At 45.8% G+C, this 23,678-nt stretch overlaps 1 protein-coding gene across 1 annotated transcript in view; it reads left to right on the forward strand.

The window, feature by feature from the left end:
- Window positions 1–22,516, forward strand: part of AGBL4 (AGBL carboxypeptidase 4) — a 202,719-nt gene extending 180,203 nt beyond the window's left edge. The window contains 5 exon segments of the mRNA XM_007472148.1: window positions 16,108–16,204; window positions 16,791–16,797; window positions 20,378–20,397; window positions 22,292–22,398; window positions 22,401–22,516. Coding sequence (XP_007472210.1) covers window positions 16,108–16,204; window positions 16,791–16,797; window positions 20,378–20,397; window positions 22,292–22,398; window positions 22,401–22,516 — 347 coding nt within the window.
- Window positions 22,517–23,678: the final 1,162 nt, after the last annotated feature.

Genomic DNA, 23,678 nt, shown 5'->3' on the forward strand with positions numbered 1-23,678 from the left:
TTAGATCTTACCCTGTAGGTGACAGGGAATCAGCATGGGGTTGTAAGTCAGGAAGTGACAAGGTTAGCAATTGTGAGAATGGGACTCTCAGCAAAAAAGGGGAGAACTTGAAGGCAAGAAGACGAATTAGGAGGCTGAAGCACAGTTCAGGTAAGAGATAAGGGTCTGAACTAAAGGACTAATGGTGGGGGAAGAGGAGGGGACAGGGTTACAACGTGTTTAAGAAGTAAAATAAGCAGCACATGGTCCATTACAGGTATTTCCTGCCCTTGAGGGGCAGCAAATAATGCAAATAAAAAAGACTCTGGAGTTAGACATATTGGGGTCCAAATCCTGGTAAATCCACTTGCTGCTTGTGCAGGAGGTGTTGGACATCTCTGAGTGATACTGAGGGTCTGGTGGGTGGTGTGGGTAGAGCGCCCAGCACAGAGCCAGAGCTCCGCCCCTGACATTCACAGCGTCTTCACCCTCAGCTCTTAGCTAAGCAGGTGAACTCAGGGCACGTACTGTAAGCCCCAAAGATGTCCAGACCTCAATCCTTGGAACCTAGAGATATAAATATTACCTAATATAGAAACAAGGTCTCTGTAGATGTCATTTCTAGGGATCTTGAGATGCGAGAGTATCCTGGATTATCTGGGTGGACCCTAAATGCAATCACATGTAACCTTGTAAGAGGACGGCAGAGGGACATGTGACCATAGAGGCAGAGACTGGAGTGATGTGGTCACAAGCCAAGGAATGCCCGCAGCCACCAGCAGCCGGGAGAGGCCAGAAACGGTTTCTCCCCTAGAGCCTCAAGACGAGTGTGACCCTGTTACCACCTTGACTTTGGCCCATTGAGATGGATTTCAGTCTTCCGGCCTCAGGAACTGCAAGAGACTAAATTTCTGTTGTTTTAAGCCACTAAGTGTGTGGTAATTTTTTCAGTGGCAATAGGAAATGAATATAGAGCCTCATAGCTATCCGCAACTTTCAGCATTCTTTAGTGGTTTGGACACCTCCCCACCATTCATACCTGTGTGCTCATCTCCAGCCTCTTCTCTGAAGGGAGCCTCTCAGAAAATACCCACCCTCTTGAGTTGTACCTCACTTATCAAAGAGGAGGTGTCCCTTCCCATCAGTCTGTCTCTCCCTTCCTTCTGTCTGTCCTTCTCTGCCTCTCTCTCTGTCTCTGCCTCTATTTTTGTCTTGCTCATCTCATTTGCTGTCTCTCCTCTTTTTTTTTTGCGGTACGCGGGCCTCTCACTGTTGTGGCCTCTCCCGTTGCGGAGCACAGGCTCCGGACGTGCAGGCTCAGCAGCCGTGGCTCACGGGCCCAGCCGCTCTGCGGCATGTGGGATCTTCCCGGACCGCGGCGCGAACCCGTGTCCCCTGCATCGGCAGGCGGACACTCAACCACTGCGCCACCAGGGAAGCCCTACTGTCTCTCCTCTTATGCCTGTGTTTCCCTGTTTCTTTCCTTTTGTCTCTTTCTGTCTCATCCTCTGCCTTTCCCTCCCCCCATCACCCTCCCTGTTGTCTACAGTTGCATGTTTCTCTCCCTTTCCCTCTCCCTCTCTCAGTGTCTCTCTCTCTCTCTCTCTCTCTCTCTCTCTCTCTCTCTCTCTCTCTCTCGCTCTGTCTGTCTCTCTCTCTCAGTCTGATTCTCTCTCTGTCTCTCTGTCATCCACTTCGTAGGTTTCTGTGTCTGCCCCTCACTCCTTTCTCTCCAGTTTTCAAGATCGAGTTTCTCTCGGCCCCCATCTTTCCGCTCCATCCTGACGCATTTCTCCCTGTATCTTCCTGTCTGCTTGCATCACTCTCTGTTGGTCTCTTCACCTGCCTGTCTCTCCCTGTCTCTTCCTCCCTCCTCCTGTGTCTCCCTGTCTTTCTCTCCCATTCATGGCCTCCTTACCTCAGGGGTTGCCTCAGGACTTGCATGGGATTGGAGAGGACTCTGCAATTATAACTGCAGCCTCTGCACTGCACTCAAGAGACAGATTCATCTGTTTAGTCATGCACCTGTCTGACACCATGGGAGGATGGGTGAGGCAGCCAGAAACAAAAGATCCTTTGCATCCCACTGTTCTCCTGCCTTTACCTAGAGGCTCCTGGGCAGTTGCCTCTCAACATTCCAGCAGCGCTGTCAGCCTTACCAAAGAGAAATCACTTTTCCTTGGCCGACTCCTCTGCAGAATTAATCAGTCCCCTTTAATGATAACCATCTTTTGCTGGTGTGAGTAGGAGTGTGAGAAGAGAAAGAATTCTAGGTGGGGGCTTCCCAGCAGGGAGCAGGTAGGAGTTAAACTTTCGTATTTGGAGGCAGGATGATGGCAAAGAAAGACCTTCATGAGGACAGGGACCGTGTCTGTTTTTCTTGTCATTGTATCCTAGGTCCTAGAATGGGGTCCGGCACGTCATGATTATGTGAATGATGAATGAGTGAATGAATGAACGAATGAATGGGCTTCAGTCCTCTGTGCACCAGTATCTGGTGAGCCTCATTGGACAAGTCCCTTCTGATTTTTCATCTGCAAAATGGGGATAGCGGGATTTCCCTGGTGGTCCAGTGGTTAAGACTTCGCCTTCCACTGCATGGGGGGCAGGTTCGATCCCTGGTTGGGAAGCTAAGATCCCACATGCCTCGGGGCCAAAAAACCAAAACCAAAAACAGAAGCAATATTGTAACAAGTTCAATAAAGACTTTAAAAATATGGGGAAAGCAATCAGACCTGCCTGCAGCACACATCTGTGGGGAGAGAGGAAGCGAAATATGGTATCTGCTGAGTGGGAACGGACCTCAGCTCCCTGCAGCGCAGGGAGGCCAGGAGTGCTCAGCAGTGGTTCTGGAAGAGCTGCAGGGAGTGAGAGGTGTGGAGCCGGCTTCAGACATGAGGGCCTGGGGAAGGGAGGCCACAGGCCAGGCGGGAGGATATGTATGAGATGCATCCCCTCTGGCTTTGCTCTGGGAGGTGAAGGGGAGCTTCAGTCAGTCAGGAAACTGCCACGTGCCAAGAAGGAGGTGTTCCTCAATCCCACCCTGGAGGCCGACTGTTATCCCCAGTGGTGGGATTGGGCTGGACTTAGCAGGAGACCAGTTATGAAGTGACTGGTCAGAGGTCCTGTTTCAGACGAGGAGGGTCACTCATGCTGGATGCTGCCCAGATGCCCCGCCTCCTCCAAGCCCGCTGAAGCCCCACTTTAATCAATGAGGACTCCTCTGACCACTCTACTTTCTGCTGCGATCTGCTGCCTGCCCCCCAGCACTCCGCTTGCCCTTTTCCTTACTTTTACTCATAGCACTCATCACTGTCTGGCATCTCAGTAATGTACGAGTGTACTAGATTAGCAGTTTGTCTCCAGTAGGTAGAATGTAAGCTTCATGAAGACAGGGATCTCGGTCAGTTTTGTTCACTGTGCTAAAATAACTTGGCACAGAGTATGTCCTCGATAAATATTTGTTGAATGAAAGAACGGGGATGGGATTTTTCATAAGCTTATGGTGTTGAGGCCTTTGCTTTAACATACCATGTTAACGCTGGAAAGAACTTGAGAGACTGTACATGTTACCCACAGAGAAGTTAAGGCCAGAGAAAGGAAATGGCCAAGATCACATGGAAAGTTACCGATCGAAACCAGGTTGGTCTCTTGATTCCCATTTATGGGCTCATTCAATGCACCAGACCTGAGGCCCTGAGATAAGAGAACAGAGGGTCCTGCATTCTCCCAGGGACCTTGAGTGCCCTCTGAGAGCCAGGGGCAAGAAGATGATGGAGAGGGAGCAGAAGGGAACAGGCCATGCAGTGAGCAAAAATTTATGGTGTGAATAATCCTAGAGAGGTGGTGGTTCAGAAACCATTTCCATTATTGATATTTTCCTATTTCTGATTGAGGACCCGGGTGCCCAACATCTCACAGGCATCTTGAACTCAAGTTGAACTCCTAACCTCTCCCCTGAGCCTTTCCTCCCTCAGTCTTCCACATTGCAGAGCACAGCACCCCCATTCACCCAGCTACCGGGGCTAAGTATGCAGTCACCCTTCCTTCCTTCCTCTCTCTCAAGCCCTACATCCAACCTGTCAGCAGATCCTGCCAGTTCTTCCCCCCACGACGTATCTTCCCATCTCTACTGCCTCCATCCTGGTCCAGGGCCCCATCTTTCCCCTGGACCATCGCTGTATTCTCCTGGCTGGCACGCCTGCTTCCACTCTTGCTTTCTTATTTTTAGCAAAGCAGTGACCTGACCTTTTAAAATTATAAATCAGACCATCTCATTTTCCTGCTTAAAATTCTTCATTCACTTAGATGCTTCCCATTCACTTAGAAAATCCAGAGTCCTGAAGGTGACCCAGAATAATGTGCCACGTGATCTAACCCTTGCCTATCTCTCCACACCAGCCCTCTTTCAGCCTGTCTGTCCCACCCAAGGACCCTTCCCACACACGTTTCCTTCTTCATAGATGCTTCCGTACCCACTGCCCACTCTCAGTTCACAGAGGCCTGCCCACACCCCCTCTCTAAGGCAATACCCCATTGCCCTCAGATAAGGACTCTGTGCATTTTCTTTCTAGAGCTATTAACATTGCAGTTATGTATTTATTCAGTGTTTTTGCATTACTTTGTTACTGTTTCTGCTTCAAGGATTTAAAAATCCTTGACTCAGTTGGTTGGTTTATGTTTGGTTGGTTGGTTTTTGGTTTTTGGTTTTTGGTTTTTAACCACAGTATATACCCTGCGCCTTCTAGAGAACTTGAACATACTAGATGACCAGTAAAACATATTAAGTGAACAGATGATAAATACAACCATAGATAGGCCCTGGCTTTTATTGCCAACAGAATACAAGTTTAAATTCCATAATTTGACATTCAGAGCCTTCGCTAATCTGACACCAGCCTAGCATTGCAGCCCCACCTTCCCCTCTACACTTTAGCTCCCTTGGCCCATGGGCCCTTCTCTGTCTTATTTCTGGCCCAGGATCATGGGCCCCAGGCCCACTCCCCGCTTCTACTGATGCTAATCTCTCTCTTCCTCCCTCTTTCAGATTTGTCTTTGTCTGTCAAATCTTGACTATATACCCACTTCCATGAAGCCTTTCACAATTCCTCCATTTGAAATTAAATCTCCAACATGTCCACAGAATTTAGTGTCTGAATTTATGGTCACACTTAAGAGAGGAGAAAGCATGAATGGCGTTAAAAGACACTCAGGTTGCCCTTCCCCCTGGGAGTGAAGACTGCTGCCATGTCCTGCCTGCCGTACACAGTGGGGTGTTACTCCAGGACCTTGCTTCAGACAGGTCTGGACTCAAAGAGGGCTAAAAATCCTCAACAGGAACTCTCCAGTAATTAAGCAGCACCCAGCAACAAATGAGCACAGGTCCCTGGCACTCCCTCAAACTTGCTTTTCACTAAGTACCGTGATTTCTCCAAATACCTACCATATGAACTCAAAATAATAAAACTCCAGAAGAGAGTAACCTCAGAGCCCTGCTCCACCCCTGCTGTGAGACCTGGGAGGGCCAGACAGAATTTCGAGATAAGGACCCTCACTTCACCATCAGCCGTGTAGCTGACAGGGTCATGGTGCTCCAACCAGGTGTCGGGTCTGTGCCTCTGAGGTGGGAGAGCCAAGTTCAGGACATTGGTCCACCAGAGACCTCCTGGCTCCATGTAATATCGAATGGCTCTCCCACAGATCTACATCTCAGCACAAAGACCCAGCTGCACTCATCGACCAGCAAGCTACAGTGCTGGACACCCTATGCCAAACAACTAGCAACACAGGAACACAACCCCACCCATTAACAGAGAGGCTGCCTAAAATTATAATAAGGTCACAGACACCCCAAAACAAGCCACTAGTTGCGGTCCTGCCCAACAGAAAGACAAGATCGAGCCTCATCCACTGGAACACAGACACCAGTCCCCTCCACCAGGAAGCCTACACAACCCACTGAACCAGCCTTAGCCACTGGGTACAGACACCAAAAACAACGGGAACTCTGAACCTGCAGCCTGAGAAAAGGAGACCCCAAACACAGTAAGATAAGTAAAATGAGAAGTCAGAGAAATGTGAAGCAGATAAAGGAGCAAGGCAAAAACCCCCCAGACCAAACAAATGAGAGGAAATAGGCAAGCTACCTGAAAAATAACTCAGAGTAATGATAGTAAAGATGATCCAAAATCGTGGAAACAGAATGGAGAAAATACAAGAAACATTTAAAAAGGACCTAGAAGAACTAAAGAGCAAACAGACAATGATGAACAACACAACAATTGAAATTTAAAATTCTCTAGAAGGAATCAATAGCAGAATAACTGAGGCAGAGAAATGGATAAGTGACCTGGAATATAAAATAGTGGAAATAGCTACTGCAGAGAAGAATAAAGAAAAAAGAATGAAAAGAATTGAGGACAGTCTCAGAGACCTCTGGCACAACATGAAATGCACCAACATTCGAATTATAGGGGTCCCAGAAGAAGAAGAGAAAGAGAAAGGGACTGAGAAAATATTTGAAGAGATTATAGTTGAAAATTTCCCTGATATGGGAAAGGAAATAGTCAATCAAGTCCAGGAAGCATAGAGAGTCCCATACAGGATAAATCCAAGGAGAAACATGCCAAGACACATATTAATCAAACTATCAAAAATTAAATACAAAGAAAACATATTCAAAGCACCAAGGGAAAAAAAAACAAATAACATACAAGGGAATCCCCATAAGGTTAACAGCTGATCTTTCAACAGAAACTTTGCAAGCCACAAGGGAGAGGCAGGACATATTTAAAGTGACAAAAGGGAAAAACCTACAAGCAAGATTACTCTACCCAGGAAGGATCACATTCAGATTCAACAGAGAAATTAAAACCTTTACAGACAAGCAAAAGCTAAGAGAATTCAGCATCACCAAACCAGCTTTACAACAAATACTAAAGGAACTACTCTAGGCAGGAAACACAAGAGAAGGCAAAGACCTACAATAACAAACCCAAAACAATTTAGAAAATGGTAATAGGAACATACATATCGATATTTACCTTAAATGTAAATGGATTAAATGCTCCAACCAAAAGACATAAACTGGACTTCCCTGGTGTCTCAGTGGTTGAGAGTCCTCCTGCCGATGCAGGGGATGCGGGTTCGTGCCCTGGTGCGGTAGGATCCCACATGCTGTGGAGCAACTAAGCCCATGAGCCATGGCCGCTGAGCTTGGGTGTCCGGAGCCTGTGCTCCGCAATGAGAGAGGCCACAACAGTGAGAGGCCCAAGTACCGAAAAAAATAAAAAATAAAAAAGACATAGACTGGCTGAATGGACACAAAAACAAGACTGGTATATATGCTGTCTGCAAAAGACCCACTTCAGACCTAGAGACATATACAGACTGAAAGTGGGGGGATGGAGTAAAATATTCCATGCAAATGGAAATCAACAGAAAGCAGGAGTAGCAATTCTCATAGCAGACAAAATAGACTTTAAAATAAAGACTATTACAAGAGACAAAGAAGGACACTACATAATGATCAAGGGATCGATCCAAGAAGAAGGTATAACAATTGTAAATATTTATGCACCCAACATAGGAGCACCTAAATGCATAAGACAAATGCTAACAGCCATAAAAGGGGAAATCAACAGTTATACAATCATAGTAGGGAAATTTAAGACCCCACTTTCACCAAAGGACAGATCATACAAAATGAAAATAAATACAGAAACACAAGCTTTAACTGATACATTAAACAAGATGGACTTAATATTTATAGGACAGTCATCCAAAAACAACAGAATACACTTTCTTCTCAAGTGCTCATAGAACATTCTCCAGTATAGATCCTTTCTTGACTCACAAATCAAGCCTTGGTAAATTTAAGAAAATTGAAATCATATCAAGTATCTTTTCTGATCACAACGCTATGAGACTAGATATCAATTACAGGAAAAAAATCTGTAAAAAATGCACACACATGGAGGCTAAACAACACAGTACTAAATAACCAAGAGATCACTGAAGAAATCAAAGAGGAAATCAAAAATTACCTAGAAACAAATGACAATGAAAACACAACCACCCAAAACCTATGGGATGCAGCAAAAGCCGTTCTAAGAGGGAAGTTTATAGCAATACAATCCTACCTCAAAAACAAGAAACATCTCAAATAAACACCTAACCTTGCACCTAAAGCCATTAGAGAAAGAAGAACAAAAAAACCCCAAAGTTAGCAGAAGGAATGAAATCATAAAGATCATATCAGAAATAAATGAAAAAGAAATGAAGGAAATGATAGCAAATATCAATAAAACCAAAAGCTGATTCTTTGAGAAGATATTGATAAACCATTAGCCAGACTCATCCAGAAAAAAAGGGAGAAGACTCAAGTCAATAGAATTAGAAATGAAAAAGGAGAAGTAACAACTGACACTGCAGAAATACAAAGGATCATGAGAGGGCTTCCCTGGTGGTGCAGTGGTTGAGAGTCCGCCTGCCGATGCAGGGGACGCGGGTTCATGCCCCGGTCCGGGAAGATTCCCACATGCTGCGGAGCGGCTGGGCCCATAAGCCATGGCTGCTGAGCCTGCACCTCCGGAGCCTGTGCTCTGCAACGGGAGAGGCCACAACAGTGAGAGCCCCACGTACCGCAAAAACAAACAAAAACAAACAAAGGATCATGAGAGGTTACTACAAGCAACTATATGCCAATAAAATGGACAACCTGCAAGAAATGGATGAATTCTTAGAAAAGCACAACCTTCTGCAACTGAACCAGGAAGAAATAGAAAATACAAACCGACCAATCACAAGCACTGAAATTGAAACTGTGATTAAAAATCTTCCAACAAACAAAAGCCCAGGACCAGATGGCTTCACAGGCGAAATCTATCAAACATTTAGAAAAGAGCTAACATCTATTCTTCTCAAACTCTTCCAAAATATACCAGAGGGAGGAACACTCCCAAAATCATTCTACGAGGCCACCATCACCCTAACACCAAAACCAGACAAAGATGCCACAGAGAAAGGAAACTACAGGCCAATACCAATGATGAACATAGGTGCAAAAATCCTAACCAAAATACTAGCAAACAGAATCCAACAGCACATTAAAAGGATCATACAACATGATCAAGTGGGGTTTATCCTAGGAATGCAAGGATTCTTCAATATAAGTAAATTGATCAGTGTGATACACCATATTAAAAAACTGAACTATAAAAACCATATGATCATCTCAATAGATGCAGAAAAATCTTTTGACAAAGTTCAACACCCATTTATGATAAATAACCTCAAGACAGTAGGCATAGATGGAACTTACCTCAGCATAATAAAGGCCATATATGACAAACCCACAGCCAACATTGTTCTCAATGGTGAAAAACTGAAACCATTTCCTCTAAGATCAGGAACAAGACAAGGATGTCCACTCTCACCACTAGTATTCAACATAGTCTTGAAAGTTTTAGCCACAGCAATCAGAGAAGAAAAAGGAATAAAAGGAATCCAAATCAGAAAAGAAGAATTAAAGCTGTCACTGTTTGCAGATGACATGATACTATACATAGAGAATTCTAAAGATGCTACCAAAAAACTACTAGAGCTAATCAATGAATTTGGAAAAGTAGCAGGATACAAAATTAATGCAGAGACATCTCTTGCATTTCTATACACTAATGATGAAAAATCTGAAAGAGAAATTAAGGAAACGCTCCCATTTACCACTGCAACAAAAAGAATAAAATACCCAGGAATAAACCTACCTAAGGAGACAAAAAACCTGTATGCAGAAAACTATAAGACACTGATGAAAGAAATTAAAGACAATACAAACAGATGGAGAGATATACCATTTTCTTGGATTGGAAGAATCAACACTGTGAAAATGACTGTACTCCCCAAAGCAATCTACAGATTCAATGCAATCCCTATCAAACTACCAATGGCATTTTTCACAGGACTAGAAAAAATTTTTTCACAATTTCTTTGTAAACACGAAAGACCCCGAATAGCCAAAGCAATCTCAAGAAAGAAAAATGGAGCTGGAGGAATCAGGCTCCTAGACTTCAGATTATAGTACAAAGCTACAATAATCAAGACAGTATGGTACTGGCACAAAAACAGAAATATAGGTCAATGGAACAGGATAGAAAGCAGAGATAAACCCATGCACATATGGTCACTTTATTTTTGATAAAGGAGGCAAGAATATACAATGGAGAAAAGACAGCCTCTTCAATAAGTGGTGCGTGGAAAACTGGACAGCTGCATGTAAAAGAATGAAATTAGAACACTCCCTAACACCATACACAAAAATAAACTCAATATGGATGAAAGACCTAAATGTAAGGCCAGACACTATGAAACTCTTAGAGGAAATCATAGGCAGAACATTCTATGACATAAATCACAGCAAGATCCTTTTTGACCCACCTCCTAGAGAAATGGAAATAAAAACAAAAATAAACAAATGGGACCTAATGAAACTGCAAGTCTTTTGCACAGCAAAGGAAACCATAAACAGGACCAAAAGACAACCCTCAGTATGGGAGAAAATATTTGCAAATGAAGCAACTGACAAAGGATTAATCTCCAAAATTTACAAGCAGCTCATACAGCTCAATATCAAAAAAGCCAATCCATAAATGGGCAGAAGACCTAAATAGATATTTCTACAAAGAAGATATACAGATTGCCAACAAACACATGAAAGGATGCTCAACATCACTAATCATTAGAGAAATGCAAATCAAAACTACAATGAGGTATCACCACACACTGGTCAGAATGGCCATCATCAAAACGTCTACAAACAATAAATACGGGAGAGGGTGTGCAGAAAAGGGAACCCTCTTGCACTTTTGTTGGGAATGTAAATTGATGCAGCCACTATGCAGAACAGTATGGAGGTTCCTTAAAAAACTAAAAATAGAATTACCATATGACCCAGCAATTCCACCACTGCGCGTATACCCTGAGAAAACCATAATTCAAAAAAGTCATGTACCACAATATTCATTGCAGCACTATTTACAATAGCCAGGACATGGAAGCAACCTAAATGTCCATTGACAGATGAATTGATAAAGAAGATGTGGCACATATATACAATGGAATATTACTCAGCCATAAAAGGAAATGAAATTGAGTTTTTTCTAGTGAGGTGGATGGACCTAGAGCCTGTCATACAGAGTGAAGTAAGTCAGAAAGAGAAAAACATGTACTGTATGCTAACATATATATGGAATCTAAAAAAAAAAAAGAAATTGGTTCTGAAGAACCTAGGGGCAGGACAGGAATAAAGATGCAGATGTACAGAATGGACTTGAGGACATGTGGAGGGGAAAGGGTAAGCTGGGACAAAGTGAGAGATTGGCATGGACATATATACACTACCAAATGTAACATAGATAGCTAGTGGGAAACAGCCACATAGCACAGGGAGATCAGCTTGGTGCTTTGTGTCCACCTAGAGGTGGGATAGGGAGGGTGGGAGGGAGATGCAAGAGGGAGGATATATGGGGATATATGTGCATGTATAGCTGATTCACTTTTTTATAAAGCAGAAACTAACACACCACTGTAAAGCAATTATACTCCAATAAAGATGTTAAAATAAATAAATAAAAGACACAGGTTCCTATGCCACCTCTATCACTTTCGAGGCACAAGGCTCTGGGTCAATTATGCAAACTCTGCTTTTTTCAGTTTCCTGTAAAATATGTGTCCAATTGTGCTTTGACCTTGCAGGGATGTGGTGGGGGTTATCGACAGTAAATAAGTACACTCTACAGTGCACAGGGTATGCTGGGGAAAAAAAATGGTAGTTGCTTTTGTAAAGGTGAGAATGCAACAGCCTGTTTGCTAGTGTAGTTAGTTGGGACATGTTAGTTTCCTCCTCTAGACTGTAAACAGAATTTGTCTAATTCTTCTTTAAGCTCGATCTCTGCCCTTGTTCATGCCAGTACACACATGCGAGCAGCCCCCAGAATGTTAGAATGAATGAGCAAATGAATGAATGAATGAAAATATCCCAGCCCTCATTGCCTGTTAAAGCATCCCACCAAGTGCTGGAGCTATTGACGCCCACCGTTTACTTTAAAACAGCTCTGGGCAGAAGTCACCAAGCTAGTCTGAGTTTCAGACAACCCCAGACAAACCCTCCTGCTTCTCTGGTTCAAGGGTCCTGATCCCACCTGCTGCCTGTTCCTGCCCCTTTGCGAGAAGCCCATCGGGAGCTACGGAAGAATCTGAGGAGGATACTTTGAATTTACAGAGGTCGTTCTGAGGTTTTCGTTGGCAATGAAGAGCTGGGAGTTTTCACCCCAATTTTTTTTCTCTCTTAATTCTGCAGTATATCGGAAAAGGTTCCAGCCAAGAGAGCTATTGCTTTCTCCATGCCTAGATCTTAAACCTTTGTTCAAAGACAGCTTGTTTTAATTGAAAATGTTCAGTCAGTCTCTTCACTCCTGTCACCCACGCCTCATTTCTCGACTCCAGCAGGGCCAGTGCAGTAAATAATCTGGAGTGAGGCTCTCAGGGCTTAGGAAATATGTAATACTATTGGAAAGAGAAAGAGGGTTGTCCCTGACAATTCCCGCCTTTAAAACACTGTCTTTTAAACAGAGCTTGCTAAAATGATCAGTACCTCACAGAGGAACATTTTACTGCAACAGCCCAACTCCTCCACCTTGTAGAGCCCAGGTGTATTGACTACCAAGGAGATCTCCTAGGCTTGCTTCCAGTCTGGGTGAGTCTGGAGTTCACTGCAGGTCAGGAGGAAGGGTTCAGGCTTCCCTCTGGCCCCATTCATGCACTTACTTAGTCAGCACCCACGTGTTAGTGACATACCTCACCACCATAATCCTGTGAGGCAGGCATTGTTATTCACATTTTACAGGTGAGGAAATGAGGGCTCAGGGAGATGGGAAAGCCTCTGCGAGGCCACACTGTGTTTCAGTTCTCCTTTGCTGCGTAACAAATCTCCCCCAAACTTAGTGTTTAAAACCACAGCTATTCTCTCTTGTTTTCTGTGGGTCAGAAACTTGGGAAGGGCTCCCCTGAGTACTCTTAGCTTGGCATCTTTGACGCAGTGGCAGTGAGACAGTGGCTGGAGCTGGAGCTGGAGCCATAGTGTGCTGGAGGAGCTGCTGCGGGCTGGCCAGAAATCTCTCTCTAAAGTAATCTCTCCACAAAGTCTCAGGGCCTCTCCCTGCAGCCCCTCCATGGGCTAGTTTGGGCTTCCTCACAGCATGCTGACCCCAGGGCAGTCAGACAGCTTGCCTGGAAGTTCAGGGCCCCAGCTGGAACATTCGAGCAGGCAAGGTGCAAGTTATACCTGCTTTTCTGGCTTCTCCTCAGAAGTCCCACACTGTCACTTCTGCCATTCCTTTGGTGGCAAGTGAGTCACAAAGCCCACTCAGCTTCAGAGAGAGGGGATACAGATGCCACCTCTCAGTGGAGGGAGTGTCAAGGTCACATCATAGAATAACAGGTGAGATGGGAGACATTGTTGCAGACATCTTTGGAAAGTACAATCTGCCCCTCACAGCATGTGGCTGAGCTAGGATTCGGATTCGGATTAGGTACATTTGATTCCGAAACTTCTACTACAATCTTTTAGCCCCGTCCACAGGAACCTCTCCCCTCCTCTGCGCCCCTGTTGCTCTTACTTTTTTGTTTGTTTGTTTGTTTATTTTTGGCTGCGCTGGGTCTTCGTTGCTGCGCGCGGGCTTTCTCTAGTTGCAGTGAGCGGGGGCTACTCTTCGTTGTGGCACATGGGCTTCTCATTGCGGTGGCTTCTCTTGTTGCAGAGCACAGGCTCTAGGTGCATGGAATCAGTAGTTGTGGCACATGGGCTTCAGTAGTTGTGGCACGTGGGCTTCAGTAGTTGTGGCTCATGGACTCTAGAGCGCAGGCTCAGTAGTTGTAGCGCACAGGCTTTGTTGCTCCACAGCATGTGGGATCTTCCCGGACCAGGGCTCGAACCCGTGTCTCCTGCATTGGCAGGTGGACTCTTAACCACTGTGCCACCAGGGAAGCCCTGTAGCTCTTACTGTGGTGATTTGGTTCGAGCCTGGCTAGGTTGAAGCAGCTAGCCACTTCTGCAGGTCCTGGTGGCGAGACTGCCTCCAGGGTCTGCTGGTCTGAGAGCCCATGCCTGACACCAGCTTGTGAACTTTTTAAAGGAGGGGACAGAGAAGGTCGGTCACAACCAGAGGAAGAAAGCAGGTGGCAGCCCCAGAGCACAGCAAGCCTGCGGCACATCTCACTGTCTTAAACAACTCGTCTGGCGTTTCTCCTTCTCCCACCAGGCACTGGCCTGGGATGACTCAGCCCTTGACAGAAAAGGTGCCTTCAAGTTGGGAAACAGCCCAGAGTGGTGGAAAGCTCAAGGTTCTGGAGTCAGACACTCCCAAATTGGAGTTTTGACTCTACCATTTCCAGTTATATAGCTTTGGACAAGTTTCTTAACCTCCCAGAGCAAAAGGGAGATAAAAATGCCTTCCTCCCTGGATGTTTTAAAATGCATATGTAAGCAAAGTGCCACTGTGGTGCCAGGCACTACATAAATGCTGGTGTTCATGTCCTGGGCCACATCCAACCCCAGCCTGGAGACAGACGTCTTGAAGAGAGTGGTGAGAACTCACTCAACTGTTCCACAGATGCTAGCCCACCTCCATGAGCCTGGGTAGAATGGTGGCTGAGTGGTACCCAGTGAAGGGGCAACTAAACTGAGGTGTCTGGAAGCTGAGAAGGAGTCTGCCCTGTAAGGCCCGTGGGCAGAGGGGAGAGTGGTCTGGGAAGATGGAATGGAATGGACAAAGGTCTGGAGGTAGGAGAAGTTCAGTATCACTGGAGCGTGAAGGTGGGAGGCAACAAGCACAAAGCTGAGACCTAACTACAAAGGACCCGGTAGATCAAGTTCCAAAATCTGAACTTTAAAGGCAACTGGGAGCCCCTGAAGGGTTTTACTCAGCTGGGTGGCGTAGTCAGATCTGCGTTTTAGAATAACTACCCTCCCACCCCACCCCCACTAGCAAAGTTATAGAAAATGGAGTAGAGGCAGGCACTCTTATGGCAGGAAGGCCATTAGGACAGGATGACAGCAATTCAAGGAAAAGATGGTGCTGACCTTTTCTAGGGGAACAGCAGGGACCTGGAGAAAAGTGGAGAAACTGAAGAGATAGGAGGTCCCTTGGGTAAGAGTTGGTGATGGCTTGGACGTTCAGAGCTGAGAGATATGAGATGAAAGATAAGTGCTTTGAATGAAGTCAGTTCAGAAGCCACGGAAGTAGGGGGCAAGGGCACCAATCATAGACCTGGGAGAGGAGTACTGTGGGAGGCTTTACTAAAGAGACATCACCTAACTGGAGAATTGATAGTTAAAAATTAGCCAAAGGGAAGGGGAAGGCACTTCAGGGAGAGGAAACCGCTCACGTGAAGCCCCAGAGTTATGATAGATAATGCACAGAGCATATGCTCCATGTTGTTGGATTGCTGTGCTAATTTATACTAAAATGTTAATGGTCAATATGGAATTGACCCTTTCCCCCTCCCCAGGGAGTTTGTACTTTAACAGGTCACGAACGCTTACCCTAAGGATTCATAATTGGTAGATTTCAAGGTGGAACGGGGATACTATTTAGGGTGAGAGGGTTTTATCATTGTCCCCAAGGTTACCAAAGTAGATGACTAATCCTCGGGGTCAAGTAGGCCCTGGTCTATATGCAACAAAGGGTCTCTTGCCCTCAGGTCTTGCTTATCTGGCTCCACCCCAAGCCACCTGAAGGCAGACCATGGAAGCCCAGTGATTCCCAAAGGGATGCAGTAGGTTCTAAAAGCTCTAAACACAGGCTTTGGGGTAAGACTACCTAGACCCATGTCCTGGCTCCTCTCCTTTCCGGTTCTGTGACCTTGGGCAAATTATTGGACTTCTTCACATCTCAGTTTCCTCATCTGGAAAATGAGGAAAATAATAGTATCTATCAATAATATTTAAGGTTTCGTGAAAATCAAAAAAGACAGTACATACAACACTTAGAATAGTGAGTGGTGATACTGTTTTGTGACTGTTCTCACTTTTCTTACTAGTCCAGAGTTGCTCCTTAACACCCACCCTTGCAGATATGAAGCTGGGGCGGAACGTGGCGAGAACGTTTTTGGATTATTACCGGCTGAACCCCATGGTCGAGAAAGTGACGATCCCCATGCCAAGGCTGCGGTAAGTGCTGAGCAGAGCAGCAGGGGCTTGCGTCCTGCTTAACTGGCTTTTGTTCAGGGGCAGCTTCCCTTAGCCTCTCTCTGTCCCTCGGTTTCCCATCTGTGTCACGGGAAAGATGATCGGCCCTGCCACAGAGAGTGTACGGAGCAGAAGGGCTTAACAGCACATTTCCTGAGTTGAAGTATAATTATGGGGTCAGACAGTGAGGGGTTGGTCACATTTCTGGGTCTAACATGGGAACCGACAGGGATGGGAGCTGCTGGGAGGCTGAGTCCAGTCACTGCTGCCAAAGCTAGTCTGGGTGTTTCCATATGCTACTACATCTGATAGCTCCCATGTCATCTAGGCTCCTAAGATCTCGGATCCTTCAATTTCCTCATCTGTAAAGTGGGGACAGTGGTGCTCACTCAGAAGATTATTAAGAGATGTGTGTTCGAGCACCCTGCACAGTGCCAGGCATGTATGTACCCCGAGCACATGAGAGTCCCCTTCTGTCAAGATGCAAAGGCTCAGGGCTGAGAAGACACATCCCTGAGAAGTTTCCCCTCAGGTCCTCTGCTGGGGCCAACTTCTTGAGCGGGTGAAGAAACAAGGTTAGGAGATGAGTGTCCTTCCTGAGGGCTGGACCAGAGCCCAGAGTGCTGGGTGTTCCCATGACTGCTGGCGGTGAGCCCAGTGAGCATGTGGACAGTGACACCCAGTGGCATCTGGAATGTGCTGGCCCCGTCCTACCTCTTGACCCCATCTCCTACTCTCCTAGTGGTCCAGCTTCCTTGAAGGACATGACGAGATATCCAACGTACTGCTCCTGCCAGACCAGTCTTCCCACTGACCTTGCCCAAACGCTTTGCTGTCTCAGGGCTTTTGCCTGATGCACCTTCCTCCCTACCTGTTATTAACAAAACACAGTGTTAATCACTACTATTTATTGAGCAAAGTACTCTTTGTATATGGTCTTATTCAGTCCTCCTAGACAATTTATTCCTCATATTACAAATGAGGAAAAGGAAGCTCAGAAAGGTGACGAGAATTGCCTGAGGTCAAAGATATTTTGGCAGAGGCAGAATCTGATCCTAGGCGTTTATGATTCTAAAGCTGGACTGCAGTCCAGCTAAGCTCCACCTCAGTGTGGGTCCAAATTCTGTCTCAAGCTCATGCTAGCTTGTGAGATGTTAGGCAAGTTTCCTGGCCTCATGAAACCTTCCTCCTCCTACCTAAAGTGGGGGTAATAAGGATGGTTTTAAAAATTAGATACAAGCATGGTGTAGTGCCTGGCAGCCAGTAGGTGCTCAATAAATGTTTCCATCTCCTCTGGCTTCTGGGGTGCAGTCCCAGATTTCCAGACAGCTCATCACAGCCTGGGGCAAGTCCCTGGTCTTCTCTGGTTGGGCTGGATGATCTCTCAGGACCCACGTCCCATCAGGCTGGGAGTCCCACCTCTTGAGTCCCAGCTCCACAAGGAGTCTGCATCACAATGTACGCTGACTCATACTTTGTCTCAGCTTGTTCAGCCCCATCCTGGAGGATTAGTCTTCAGAAGGAGCATCTGTGTTTCTTCTCTGTGCTCCCACAGTGCCTAGGCTGTACTGAGCATGCATGCATGTATACATCCCTTCATTCGCTCACTTAGGAAAAACAACACTTTGTGCCAAGTGTCTGGGCAGAGGGGGTGCTTGAACAAGTAAATGATTAAGGTGTGACCCCGACGTTGAAGAGCTCACCTCTAGAGAATGGTGCTCAATTCATCCTTAGAAGTCATTGGTTACATTCTTAAAAATTTAAAGCTCTATAAAACTCAAAAGAATTGTTAGAAACTCATTTACAAGTTAATTTGGGGATTGTCTCTTTCAGGTCCTCTGTCAGCCTGAATAAAATTATCCCGATCCTTTCCCACTTTGTTCTTGAATGTTGCACTGTCAGTAAAATGGTGCTGACATCCAGGGAGAGTAGCCATCATCATCATGCAGATGAGGTGTTGAGGCCCAGGGAGCAGACAGGATTGGTCACAGCCATGGCTAGAGCTAGGCCCCACCATCCCCAGCCTGGTGTTCTCACCATCAGTTAGTAAAGAGTTCTCTGAGATGGGGGAGGCAGGACCCTGAAACTGGGTCTAAAGCATTCAGGGGAGTTCAGGGCCCGGCTCGCGGGACCTCATTTCCCTGAGCTTTGGAGCCCTCATTAGAGAAGAGCTGGAGAGCTCATTCCTCAAAGTTCATAGCCTTGAGGACTTGTGGTAAATGCGCCCACCCTTCGCCTAAGAAAAACGAAATAAAAACTCTCTCCATCCCCACATCTCTACCTCATCAAACTATGAATATCACTTAGCTCTCAACTGGTCAGCAGTTCTTGAAAAAAATGAATCTCAGGAGGATACAAGGCTCTGATGTGGGACTTGAATACTTCCCCATTTTTTTATTATTTTCCACCCAAGCATCAAATAACATACATGAAAGAGCAGTTCTGGCTTTAAAGGAAAATTATATGTTTTGACTCAAAATTAGTCTTTGTTTACTCTCATCTCTATGGATAATTATACTGTGTCAGTTTCCACCCACGTGCTGGTAGGAGCCTGTCAGCATCCCTGGGTGCTGTGCCACCCTTTGGGGAAGGTCCCTGGGGAGGCCAGGATGTGGGCCTGAGACATCACAGGCTCAGGGACATGGCGTTGATGACCAGAGCTGAGACCCCACGCTTATCTCGACCACAGTGACACAAAATGCCCCATCAAGGTGCATACAAATTAGACAGGGGAAATGAGCAGGCCAGGTAAGCCTCTGTGAGGAGACAGAGCATGAGCACGGAGGGTGGGCCTCTAAGTGTAAGGTGGCCTCAGGCTCAGTGCCAGTGGGCTGCCTCCACGCTGGGGTTTGGATATGTGTGCGGGGCATGGGGGTGGGAATCATCAGCTCTACATCACACTGGAGCCCACCATGTGGCAGGCCGTGCACTGGATGCTGGGGGAACATAGATAACCTTTGCCCATCAGGAGCTCAGATTCACAGAGGAGAAAGCATGTACACATGCAAAGGTAGCAAACAATACTGAGCAATGTGTAAATGTGCTCAGTTACCTATCAGATTGTGCCCTCTTTCAAAACACCTTCCATGGCTCCCCATTTCAGTTCCTCTTCTGGCTGTTCAAAGCCCTGGCCTACATTGAAAACTTCATACGCAGCCTCCTAGCACACACCTTTCCCTTGTGAGCACCTTCTGCGCCCCACCTGCTTTCTATCACTTTATACCCCAGTCAGCAAGTCATACCTCCATGTTCATCCTTTTCCTTCTTTCTGGAATGTTCTCCCTTACTGTCTGTAGATGACAAATACCAATTTATCTTTCAAAGCCCAGTCCAGATATCATACCTCTGTGTTTTTGTCCTTTTGCTCTCCACCTGAGGTAGAGCTCCTTCCTCTCTGCTGGGTCCCGAACTGCATTTTGCACACACGTGTGCATGGTACGTCCCATAGCGTATTGTCACAGCATCTTTGCATGCTGTGACATCTTTGAATGTCTGGCTCCTCCACTAGATGGGCTGCTCCTTGAGGAATTATTTTTATCACTCCTGTATCCTTAGTGCCAGGTGCAGAGCCTAGCTGGGAGTAGATCCTAAATAAGCCCTAAATGTATGAATTATAAAATGGTAGATCTGAAGAAGCCCCTAAGAATCATCTACTTCCACCCCTTCGTGTTATAGTGAAAAGTGAGACCCAATCAGAAATTACTCTCCCACACCATCTGGCAAACATTCGGCAGCCAGCAGGAGTATCCCGAGAAGGCTTCATGGACTAAGTGGGGCTTGAATTTGGTTTCAAAGGACATGTAGAATTCCAATGGATGAAACAGAAAGAGGAGAGAGGGCATTCCAGGTTGAGGGAAAGGTTGTAAAAGGCAGGGAGCTGAACCTGAAAAGACACATTCTAAAGCAATGACAGGCCAGGATGTTTAGGGCAACAGAGACGATAAAGATGGGACTAAAAATTCATTCAACTCATCAAACAACCTTCGAGCATCTACTCCATACCACTCACGAATTGTAGAGAAAAATCAAATGCATCCAACCCACAGTCCCGTGAGAAAAATAGCTGGGGAAAGAACTCCCTAGAAAATGGTGTACTAAGAGGTTAGGCACAAAGTGCTGCAGAAGCCTCTGGAAGAGAGAGGCTTATTTTCTGAGGAGTCAGCTTCCCAAAGGAGGTGAGTCTGGAGGGCACGATAGGAAAAGGAGCATCTCTGTGGGGCCCAGGTGTGAGACGCTTGCCTACCAGTGCCTCTCTCTGTGCCCCCATCTTGAGCTGCAGGTGCTCTTTGGCTCTGTAATGGCCCCAGAGTCACTCTGCACATTCACACTCCTCCCCAGCCACTGCACACCCTCTCCCCCTGCACACCATCTGCCAGGGGCTGCCCCACCTGTGATCATACCTGGGCTTCACCCGCAAAGAAACAAACCCATCTTATTTCCCATGCTTCCTTTGGGTGTGAAGACCCGCACTCTCAGTGACATATGAATGGCACCCTGTAGTTGGCAAAACTCTTCCCCAACCCCATTTACCAGAGCCTATGATGCAGGAAGGACATGGGCCCTACTATTTTAGAAATGAAGAAACAGAGGCTAGAGGAAAAAGGGACTTCGTCAAGATCACGTCGCCTGCAAACAACATTCCGGCATATGTTCCAGGCTGTTGATGGGTACTAAGATCTAGATGTATCTCACCCATGCTAGATGGCCTTCCTATATTAGCAAGGTCCCTCATGAGTGTGGAATTTTAGACAGTGAGGCTTCCTGGTGGAGGAGCTACATTAGGGCAAGGTGTCCCTTTTGTGTGCTGCCACCTGTTCTGTCTTTACCTTATTCATGACTCATCGGCAATGAAGGAAAATGATACTCCAGGGTCAGAGCATCATGGGTTATAAGAAGTCACATCTTGAATCCTAAATCAAACAGCCCAAGAGATTCCCATATTTGTGGCATTACCATTTTCTTCTATGCATTGTAGTTCTTTATTATTTATTATTTTGTGTAATTATTTTGTATAACTGTCTCCTCTACTAAACTGTAAGCAGCCTGAGGACAGCATCAATGTCTGACTCAACTTTGTCATCTCCAGAGTACAGTGGACCATACCTAGCACCTAGCACCTTGCACCAGGCCTTTGTAAGTTATAGTAGGCAAAGGAAGGTGCTAGGTGAGTTTATTCATATTATCTCATTTAACCTCACGCCACCCTCCAAGATTGGATTATTTTATCCTCGTTTTGTAAATGAAACTCAGAGAAGTTAAACAACTTGCTCAAGGTCGTACCTCTCATATATAGCTGACCTGGGAATTCGGTTCAGTTCTTTCTGGATTGGCTAATCTTTCCGCTGCAAATAAATCTTAATCCAATGCTTGAATGAATGGCACATCAATTTGTTACTCAACAACATAACAAACAAACAAGGCCCCGTATGAGGAAAAATGCAAACTCGATAAACTGGGTCCCTGCCCATCAGAAGCTCATAGCCTAGTGTGTGAGCAGAAGAGACAGTGAATAATTGCTGAAGAGTAGTGTTAAAGGTATTGCATTGGGTGCTGGGTGCTGGGATAGAACTAGACACATCCCTGCCTTCAGAGAGCCCCCAAGATTGTAGGGGAGACAGACCCACCATGAAATGCCATAATTAGGCTATACTGAGAAATATAAAGGGAACTCTGGAGCCCATGATGGTTATGAAGGGAATGAGCTCCCTGGATCTGCCAAGCTGCAATTCATCTATGGGTTCATGCCCATCCCGTCGTGAAATGGATAGAATGAGTTAGAATCAAGTTGGAAATGTGGAAGACTTGTAACTATAGGACAGTTAGGTTTTCTCCAGAACCAGAATGATACAACGTATCTCCATCCATTCATCTAACAGTCATTCGTTGAGTCATGCTGCCTGCTTTGAGCAAGGCCCTGGGCTGCAGGATGCAGAGAAGAGGAAGTCAAGGCCACTGCTCCTAGGAGGTCACAGTCCAGTGGGGGGAGATAGACATGCACACAAATGATGGCAGTACAGCGTGTATATGTGCTGTCTTTCTTCTCTCTTTCTGTTATCTCCCCCTTTGCAGGAAAGAACGCCCCCCCTACAAGCGCCCACTCCTGCGGGGCCCAGCCAGCAGCCACCCCGACAGCAAAGGGGGCAAGAAGAGCTCAGTGAACCACAAAGACCCTTCAAACTCTTTTTAAGGATGCGGAGTCCGGGGAGGTCTTGTGGTGGCAGGGGCATGCATTTTCTGCTGGGGCATGAAATTAATCACCCTTCTCTAGTTTCCAAGATAATGGCTGTGAGATAATGTATAAGCTAGTGAAAGGGAAGGAAAAACATGAGAAATTTCATCATCGATTTTCCCTTTTAACAAAATCAATCGTGAGCCTTCGGCTTCAGGCTCAGGAACAAAATAGGAGATTCAAACCAGATGAGTACAGATGCTATTTTCCACAACATAGAGACCCTCACAGGAAGAGAAAACCCACACGTCCCTTCTCAGGTCAGTGCTTTCCAGCCCCTTTACTGTTCTAAGTTGTGCAGTTACTACAGATGTTTACCTTTTAGACTAGGCTACAGTTGTTTTTGGTTTTAGAAATGCAGTGTCCATATTTGCTGACCCAGAACAATAGCAACAACACATACAACACGAAGACAAATGCACTGTTGGGAGCAATGGGACAAAATTTTTGAGATCACGAAGGTCTTAGACATACGGTTAATTTATGAGCTGCATGCTCCCTGACTCCCCTAAACCCCAGCATGCAACTTCAGAAAACTGCTCTGAGAGCTATGTCCCAATGACCTGGGTCGTTTCATTGAAACTTTAGCTCCTAAAACAAAAAGTAATAGACACACATTCCAAAAGGTCTATCATGGTTAAGATCTCTAGATCTTGGTGTCTGAGATCAAACCTGACCACTGAAGACAAGGACATGGAAAATCTGCAACAGGGGGGAGGAGGCAGACCACCAGGGACAGGAGATGCAAAAGACAAAAGGGTGCACTCTGAGGCAGGTGGGGATGATAAACTAAAACAACAGCAGGGGCAATTCCCAAGGTGGAGCAAGCTCAATATTGTGCATTTTTCTATGGAGTAAAGTGCCTTTCATGATGAATGGGTCCAGGGGAATCAGCTCCCTGCCTGTCTGTGAAGCAGCAGGCTGAGTCACCATGACAGCCTGTTAATGAAAATGACCTCCCGGAAATAAGGATTAGGCGATAGGGAGAGAAAGGGAGGCTCAAGGGAGGTAGGGCCTTTAGCACAAAGCTTCAGTTTCGCATTCTTTTGTTTTGGGTTGGAGATTTTCAAACTTTGTTGCAAAAATTGAGAGCAAAGCTTATTCTCCCTTTGCTTATTGCTTTTCAGAAATGAAAACAAAGAACCATATGTTAGTCGGCTACAAATGTTGTGTTGTATATACAGCTTCTCCCCTGGGTTCTTGTTGCCCAGAAGAACACAAATAAAG

Source organism: Lipotes vexillifer, unplaced genomic scaffold (genome assembly GCF_000442215.2).
Source record: "Lipotes vexillifer unplaced genomic scaffold, Lipotes_vexillifer_v1.1 scaffold1375, whole genome shotgun sequence".
NCBI lineage: Eukaryota > Metazoa > Chordata > Mammalia > Artiodactyla > Lipotidae > Lipotes > Lipotes vexillifer.